The sequence below is a fragment of the Bidens hawaiensis genome, unplaced genomic scaffold, assembly GCF_021521415.1.
Source record: "Bidens hawaiensis isolate Kalapana, Puna unplaced genomic scaffold, B.hawaiensis_p1.1 tig00003841_1, whole genome shotgun sequence".
Taxonomy (NCBI): Eukaryota; Viridiplantae; Streptophyta; class Magnoliopsida; order Asterales; family Asteraceae; genus Bidens; species Bidens hawaiensis.
This window is the reverse complement of record NW_027491220.1, coordinates 7,584-16,975: the sequence shown is the minus strand read 5'-3', so window position 1 is coordinate 16,975 and position 9,392 is coordinate 7,584. Positions and strand designations below refer to the sequence as shown.

General features: G+C 34.2%; 1 protein-coding gene and 1 pseudogene across 1 annotated transcript; both read right to left on the bottom strand.

Moving 5' to 3' along the window:
* Positions 1 to 402: 402 nt before the first annotated feature.
* LOC143624512 (ABC transporter G family member 26-like) lies at positions 403 to 5,015 on the bottom strand (annotated as a pseudogene).
* A 1,023-nt stretch (positions 5,016 to 6,038) lies between these two features.
* LOC143624511 (uncharacterized protein At4g26485-like) lies at positions 6,039 to 9,183 on the bottom strand. The gene is made up of 3 exons (XM_077095139.1): positions 9,005 to 9,183; positions 7,594 to 7,792; positions 6,039 to 6,765 (listed from the first exon to the last, which is right to left on the bottom strand). Exons 1-3 carry the CDS (start codon positions 9,165 to 9,167, stop codon positions 6,162 to 6,164), a joined length of 966 nt encoding a protein of 321 aa, XP_076951254.1. The 5' UTR covers positions 9,168 to 9,183; the 3' UTR covers positions 6,039 to 6,161.
* Between the last annotated feature and the right edge of the window lie 209 nt (positions 9,184 to 9,392).

The following is a 9,392-nucleotide window of genomic DNA, read 5'->3' as shown; positions in this document are numbered from 1 at the left end:
CCCTTAAATCCCATGGACCTAAGGCCCATTCTCATTTAACCCGTCTCCATTAATCCAACACTAGCCCGACTCATACCAACTCCTACTCTATTATTTATTTCCTGACAACCCGAGTAAACTTTCCCTCTATTATTAAGTAATACAATTAATATTGTTTTGGAAATTTCGGGATGTTACACTGAGATTTATATATCTTAATCTAAAAATATATTCATTTAAGTCATATATTCTTTCCAACTAACTTTTCATCATAGAATATAATTCGCTTTTTATATGGTTTAAAATATATAAAACGTAATATAATGAACTCGACTTTCGATTTGTAATAAAATTTACATAGAAATGTTAATAAAATGTATTTGGTAATCACACAACACAATGTTAATCTTGAATATATATTAATCAAATGTTGCATTGGCTAATCTTTCTACGAAGACAAATGTAAGCCGACAGGCGATATCCGAGGCCCATTCCTAGCAGCATCCAGACCTCTTTCCACCCTCCATTTAAGTTTACTGTGTCGAATGATGGTGAACTCTGTAACGGCCTGCATCCTCCTATGCTTTCACACTCATATAGCTCATCACCCGAGTATTGTACTTTCAGTAATAGCCTGAACCCGTGGTACATGAATGATAAATACTTTAACCATTGCATGAATTCGGGTATATTCTGCAAAAAATTCGACATGAGCAAGGGACTCAAGCGTTAATGCGTTACTACTGCACCATCCCTTTTAAAGGTTTTTTTATTTACACCAAGGGTTTGCTTATTGAACAAGTTGTTAAATATTTTTTATTTAATTTTCTTTAATAACCTTTAATATATAATGTTCTATATAAAAGCTGGTGTTGCAATATTTTTGTTTCTATCTACATTTTGCCATTTATTGTATAAACAAAGCCATCTCAAATATAAAAATGTTATAATTCATTAATGAATATGTATACGTTTTCTATAAAAGTTATATCCAACCATAGATAAAAATAAACAAATCACAATGCCTTTTTCACTTTTTTATTTATAAAACTTTGCATTTCAAAAGTTTAAAAGGAAAAATAAAAATATATATTGACCAAGTTATATATATCACTTGGTGAGTAAAACCTTTAGTGTATATTAGATTTTCCCAAGGTTTGATATGAGCCATTTGTTTGTTTGTTTTTTTCTTTTAACAGCGTTTGAAACTACCTCCAATGTCGAACCAACTTATTTAAGTAAAAACCTGAACATAGTAGCCTCCGGTAAGAAGAAACATCATTAATATTAAAGAAGCAAGCATGCCAGCCCTTCTAATGCTCATCACTGCAGCTCCAAACATTTCACCAGCACCCTAGGAAGACCAAAACCGAGACCCGTTAATCTATTTCTTAAATGTTGGGAACCACATTATTCTCGACTTACTTGGCTGGTTATGGCTATTAATAAGATCACAGACAATGTCGTGAAGAAGCATTGTACGGTTTTCTTGAACCCGACCATGAAGTATAAAATGGACATGAAAACAGTGGGGTACGTAATGTGTGCAATCATGTCACACAACGTGCTGCAAACGTAGTAGGCGCTCAGCCCTATACATATCGGCTTTTCTATCTTTTACAAGAAAAAATTTCTCAAATGGGAATACGACACAGCCCCAAATATTGATGAAGATGTCCAGAAGATACAAACGTAGAACAACAAGCCGATATGCGTGGTTATACAGATTAAAACAATATCAATATTGAAATGTGGCTTCTTCTTGACTCATAAAATGGACAGGTTACATGGATAGTGTAATCCGTTAAAAGGGGTTAAAAACATTTATTTTTCTCATAAGAGCTTTTTGTATGTATAACTAATGTGTCATAAGTATGATCACATAAATGAGATGATCTCACTGGCAATCTAGTTTCTTGAATAAACAATATTAAAAACTTTTTGACAAATTTATTCTTATGCCTGTGTAGATAATTTTTTATTACTTAGTCTCTTTGAAAAAATAAAATATTTAGCGTTTCATGATTACAAAAACTAAATTATCTTAGTAGTAATCTGGTTTTTGGATTAACAATATAGAAGGTTTTCAACAAATTTAACCCTTTATTCTTTTAAGCTAATTTTTATTAATTCACCTGCTTGAGCAGTTAGATTATCCCCCCAAAAGTTACTCTTTTTATAAATAATTAAGGTGTCAAATATGATTACAAGGATCAGATTATCTCAATAGTAATCTACTTTCTTGAATAAACACTAGGAAATGTTTTTCAACAAATTTAACATGTCTTTGTATCTAATTTTTCTATCTTCTTAACCGGTTAGAGATAGAAGATAATCCGAATTGACCCCTTTATAGTCAAATGAGTAAAATCTGACCTGATCTCGAAGGTGAGCCTCGGTGGCATAGCTTGATTTCCACCATAAAAGGCCTAACAAGACTGCAACTCCAAGAGACTGAAATATTCTTAGCATATCAAAGTAATCTCGCCACCTTTCTCTATAAGTTCTCTTGAACAATATTAAGAACTGATCCCACCAACTTATTGTCCAATCTTTTTTCACTTGAATCGCTAATCTAAGATGTTCCAGGGCTTTTCCCATTTGATGATTCGCTTCTTTTTCTTTGATATCCAGTTCTATCTTATACTTATGTTGAACATACTACTTGCATGTGATATATAGACCAAAGTTATTCACAATAACTTAAAACAATGAGAGGATAACAGAGGTTTCTTACCTTGATGACAGCCCTTTCATATTCACAAGTGCCTTTAGGTGTCACAATATCATCAGGGGCAGTAATGTCATTTACTTGACCAGTTGCTAAATCTAGCAAGAACTCTGCAGGGTTCATGGGTATATCAGGGATGAACCTTAGGGACCTAAAATAGCCCATTGATTCTCTTGCCTTTCCATAGTACACCGGGTGGCTTTCGGATATCAGTAAGATCTTGTCAAACATATGAAACACTTTACTCGATGGTTGATGGATTGTTGTGATGATTGTCCTGCCTGCCTAAATCAATATAACAAGCACCCGTGAAACCCTTTTGGATTCTTTTTTAGAGGGTGCTTAGATGTAGAAAACTTGGTTTCAAGAAGTGCTCGATGCTCTAAGGCGTTTTGGTCCCAAAAGCATTGTGCACATCTATGTACTACAAATTCATATTTATAGACAACCCGAACATCTGTTTTTCATATTAAACCTATTTATCAAGTAAACCTTTCATAATTTTTTCACCCCTTAGGTTGTGTTCACATATAAAGCTCCTACAAATACTATTTTTAACCGACCGGAAGTACATGAGGCATCCCTTTTTGCCCCTGGTTTGTTTTCCTTGGCGCCTCGGACATTAAGGCACATAAGGGCTCAGGTGTGCCTTTTTCAACTAAGTTAGAAAAGCAGACTAAAGAGACAGCATTTACATGTAAATCTATTATTTTTTTTAAATAGTAATAATCAGATAAATAGTTGGTTGACTAAGTGTTTGACGAATTGCGATTATTTGAGTAACTAATAAATAAAATGATCAAAAAGGACATTTTACTGAAATTTATGAGATTAAAACAAGGGTAATTTGGTAATTTTGTATTACCTTTGCATTTTCTCTTAGTATCTCAATGAGTTTGTTTGCTGATGTTGAATCAAGGCCTGAAGTTGGTTCATCAAGCAGCAGCAGTGAAGGATCAACCAAAATCTCATATCCAATGCTAGTTCTTTTTCGCTCACCCCCGGATATCCCACTAACGAATCCTCCCCCTACTCTTGCTTTTCGGCATCTTTTTATTTGCAAACGATAAGAGCAACGAACTGTTAAGAATAACACTAGATTCAGTATTTCTTTCGTACAAGCATTAAAAACTGACCTTTCAAGACCTAGTTCCTTTAGAATGACCTCAACTCTCTCATATTTCTGTGTTCGACTCATGCTGCCTGGAAGTCTTAAAAATGCAGCAAAAATCAAAGTTTCCTCAACTGTCAGTTGCGGGTAGAGCACATCGTCTTGTGTAACAAACCCGATCCTGTACGTGAAGCTGGTTAGTCGAATAAAACATATAGCATGATTATATAGAACAGCTTGTTGTATAGATTTGTTAGGGGAGCATACAGATACTTTGAACATCTTGGGGTATAGAATATGAAGCGTTATTTATGTTCTTTTTTTATCTGTTACTAGTATAATTTTCTCATTATGTTGTGTCATCATCAGAATACTGGTTTTGATATTTAATACATGTTTTATTGTTTTTTTATTCCGTATGCAACACTATATGTTATCTGGATACTACTTTACATGACTAATAAAAGGATTTTGACAACGAGGGTCAGCGGGAGCAAGTTATCTATCTCCTGAGACAGTGGAAAGGTTTACCCCATCCTACCCTTCCTAAACCCTACCAGTAGTATGCAATGAGTGATACTTTACCACGGGTATGTTTGTTCGTTTATTTATATGCTTTAACGTATTTATACCTTCTTTTAAGAGCTTGACTATATGGAACATCGTTATATGTAACGTTTCCCTTAATGTTGTCTCGTAATCGTCCCCCTACTACTTTCAACAGTGTCGTTTTACCACTACCAGAAGGACCCATTAACGCAAGGATCTCACCCGGGCCAATGCTTCCTGTTATGCCCTTCAAAATCTGCTTATAGTTGTCTTGCTCACTGCTTTCCTTGGCAACCACCTTTGACATAACCACATTCACTGGATTCCCAGGTGTTGCTTTGCTCATTTTCACCTTAAACTCTATATCTTGAAACTGCATTTTAAAACAAGAAACTTGATATAACAAATCACACATGTTCGAGCTATCAAAATTCATCCATGCATTTTATTGAACACCACCTTGAGGAAAATGGGCAGTGGTCGGTCTTTCATGGGATCATCTGGGATATCAATCTGAGAGCTTGATCTGTTTATACGGTATGCTGGACCATTCAAATCAAAGCTATGAACAAACCCATTGTTGCCCGTCGGTGGAGGCGATAAAGTGGACAAGTCCTCGATTTCATTTTGGCTCCTGGAATCCATTGTGAAGCAAAAACAGTCATGCAATTATGTGTTGTTTAATCTGGTTTTTACATCTAAATACTTTCAACTAAGACAAACCAATATCAAACCTATACAGTACGTGTCGAACAACATATCAACATTTTATATTCAGAAAGACTTGCGAATTTGTTGTTGTGGCACACCCTTGGTGCCATATTCTAACCAACTACCCTGAGTTCAACATGTCAAGAACATGATGTCAACTGATACATTTCATAAAATGGTAAATAAAATATATAGCAAGCGCTAATCTCCAGGAAGAAACTTATATCCAATTGTCAGAATGTCTTAACCATCAAAATTTGCTTCAACTGCAATTCTAAACACCGTCTTCATGAATTTTATGGAGGCAAATCTCCCAGGTTCATCTGGCTTGCAACGACGAGTTTTACTTCGGAATTCAAGGTCTTTTTGTCATGGTGCACATATTCACTCGTTATCCGCAGGTGTGAGAATTTTAGTCGAGAATCCTGTATTGGAACTATTGTATGATATAGTAATATATTTCGTTTTTATTGGATTGTTTTTGGCGTGTTTCTAGACTGATTGCTTTAATTTTGTCCAGAGGCGGTTCAATCATTTTGGAGACCTAAAGCGAACAAAGAATTCGAGGCCCTTTTCAGCATCGAAAGTGCATCTCATGAGTCGTTCATTTGTTACACAACCAATTAAGCCAAAGGTGAGCTGTTGGAATAGTACTGATAGATAGCACTATCGGGGAGACCACCTCATTTACTATTGGTAGCGCCAACTATTATACAAGGTGAATGTATGTTTTATGATGTTCTTGTTCGTTTGTTCAGGTCAATTTAGGTTTGGTTATGGGCTCATGACATTACTCCCTCTAATGTGCAGTGCACAACTGTACGTGAGATGAGTTGACTGAAGAATCTAACATTCGTTAGTATAAAGGACTAAAACGAGACGAAAATACAAATAAAGGATAGAGAGTGAAAGTCATTTTTGAAATTCCATAATTTGAGTAATTCAAAAGAACAAAAGTTATAATATAGTCCAGTAATTATAATATTCAAAACACATTACAGATTATAAACATACAAAACCACAAAAACCAAGCGTCACATTTTACCAGCTTTGCTAACCTGAATCACTGCCATGGCATGTCTACAAGCCAAACTGGTGATCGATTTCCCGCAAGCGGTTTTGCAAATAAACTATCCTTCGGTTACTCAAATCTCGAAGCTCTTTTACATGATTTAGATAATCGTTCATGGGATTTACAGGGTTCGTTATGTTGCATCGTTCAAACACTTTTTCCAACATAACCCGAACAGAATGGCAAAGATAATAATCATCTTTCCCGAACATCAAACACGCTTGATCAAAATACTCCTTGAAAATCCAAACGCAGTCGTTGGGCACACATGGGTTAACAAATTGCTGCTGATGATTATTGTTAAGAATATGATGTGGGATGTTTGATTTCTTGGATGTTGAAGATAATATGAACTTGAAAGTACTACACTTTCCTAAAGGAAACGCGTCATCGGGTCTTGACCCATCACCTCTTTTGTTTTGATAACTGGGGTAGTCTGAAATCTTGAACTCAACACACTCGAGCAACGTTAAGAAGCTTTTGGAGGCAAGTTCCTCGATTCTCCAATTTTGGAACGGGCCCGTGGTTTTGTGGGATACGTGAACCTCACCACCCGGGCGCAACATATGGCTTGCGTTTTCAAAGAAACCGCGAACCAGGCTCCTGTGCTTGCTATAGGAAAAATAATGATGTTAGAAGAGCAAAACCAATATGGATTGGGTATGAAACAGGCTTCAGTAATCCCAGTCCAATGCTGAAACCAAAATAACCGAATGGAACCAAAATAATTGACAACCAAATCAAGCCAAAAACGGGCAATTTGGTTTTATGTTTTACAAAAACCGAATTGCCTGTTTGTTTTCAGTTTTGCATGTACTGAAAACCAGAAAAACATAACCCGGACCGTAAAACCAAAACGAATCCATAAAAAACTGGAAAAACCGGCATACGTTATTCAATTTATGAATTATATATTTTTATAAAATATTAAGTGATTTATACTAAAATTTATAAATGATAATACCGTGAAATATTTGGGTCAAAATGTGTGATAATCAATTAAATTAAAGAACAAAAAGTTTTAGCCCAGAGTTTCAGACCCAAACTGATTATTGTGGGTCCTATTTTTTGGTCCGAAATTTTCAAGCCAAAACGAAAAAGCCGAAGCGAAATGCCAAACCAAAGGAATTATGAAAACAGAAAACCAAAACAACCAAAACCGAACGGTTTACAAAAACACAAAAACCGCACTTTCAGTTTTGTATTCGGTTTGAGCAAAGTACCGGCCCATGAACACCCCTGTCTAATTATAAAAGTGTGTCATAGACCCGTTATATAATATGTACCTGGTAACAAGTGTACAGGTTTAAAGTCTTATATGGTTAAAAATTGCCCGTTTGGACGTGTATGCTCAGGCTCTTTTGACATCTCTAAACCAAATATGCTAATTTGAGAAATAATACAAAAATAAAAAAAAATACATGTAAAAAAGAGGTTTACCCAATGACTAGTTGATTGTCTTCCTTTCCGGAAAAACCAGCGTGCGGGAAATTATAAATAATCCGATCAAATTTCCGCCATTGGAGATCAGGATGAAGTTTCATTCTTGTTGCATCGACTCCATGTAACAATTGAGCTCCACATTCGGATAAGGTTTGCAGGTTTGTTCTTGCTCTCTGGTATTTCTTGATCACAAGCTCTAAAAAATTGAAATTATAAATACTAAATATAGTATCCAAAGAACTTAAAAAATCAATATTAATCTATTTCTTTAAATGTAATTTATAATACCATCTTATTATACTCAAAACTCACTAAATCAAAATAGGAGAGACAAAAATATGAAAATTTATATATTTTGTATATATTTATTTTATTGAGTAAATATGATATTTTTCAAACACAATGTTTTAAAACAAAGAGTATAACTTAAGAAAAATAATTTAACTCATTTTCCTAACTTTTTCTTTGAATTCATATCCTCTTCTTTGAATATCTTCTAATTTCTTAAACTATAACACATGCATACATCTAGTGTAATAGTGTATATACCTTAAAAAAAATATTAGAAATACCAAAAAAGGGTTAAAATAAGAAGACCCAAAACCTTAAGAAGTAAAAGTCAATATAGGCATTGCATTTAAAATTTTGAAAATGATTTTTGTATTCTTTTAGCATGGTATTATATAGAAAAACACCATATGTGACAATTTAAAACACAATAATATGTATCCTATTTATGATTTTTAACAAACCAGTAAATTTAAAACACTATGGTGTTTTAATTTGTTATATATCATGTTTTTCTAAATAAAGCCATACCAAAAAATCCAAAACATCAATCTTAAAATTTATAACACAATGCCAATATAAACTTCTTATTCTAACTCCACCTATCAATGGCATAACTTAAAAACAAATATTAAACGTATGAATTTATATAATAAAAAAGAGAAACATATTTATCACAGTTCTCAACACAATATATTTATACATAGATAATTGTACCTTGTACATACTCAATAGTCAAATATCGATAACGAATACCACCCTTTATATCAAATAATATTAAACTTATTAAAGTTTATGATAAAATAACATGCATTTTCAAATAAGGAAGCGGTTTCAAAATCAATTAGGTGGTGGTCGATTGGAAGACAAAACCTTTAAACACCTGGGTTCAAGTCATACAAACGACGACAAGGATTAAAAGAAATTCACCAATCAAGAAAAATATTAACCCACAGAACCCTTGGAGTGAGACCTTAACCATCAACCTCATGTCATGACATTGAACCAAGGGGTTGCTAAGATTAAATAATGATTTTCGATTAAACCCTAGATAACAATAATTATTATTATTATTATTATTATTAGGGTTTTAAAGCGTAAGGTTAAAAGATTATATTACCATAAGAATCAAGCGATGTGGCAACCATGTTAAAAGCAGAGCCAAAAGCCTTTGCGAGAGAAAAAGAAAACGAGAAATCCCCTTCTCCCACCAGTAATATTTCATGATCAGACGAGTAATGTTTCAGCCACTTTGCTTCATACACTCCGTACATCGTCTTCATACTTTTTCTTCCTCCATTGTAATGTCGACTATAATAAAATAAGATTATTTTATTTCTGTATATGTATAGACCACGTTTGGGGATGGCGATATGAAAAAGTGACGCAGGAATTACAACACTGCCCCTGGCGCTGGGACCAAAAGGAAAAGGGTATAGAGGTAATTGTATACATTTTCTTTCTCCACATGCAATGCACATGTTAATACCCCCATCATTTTAGAACGT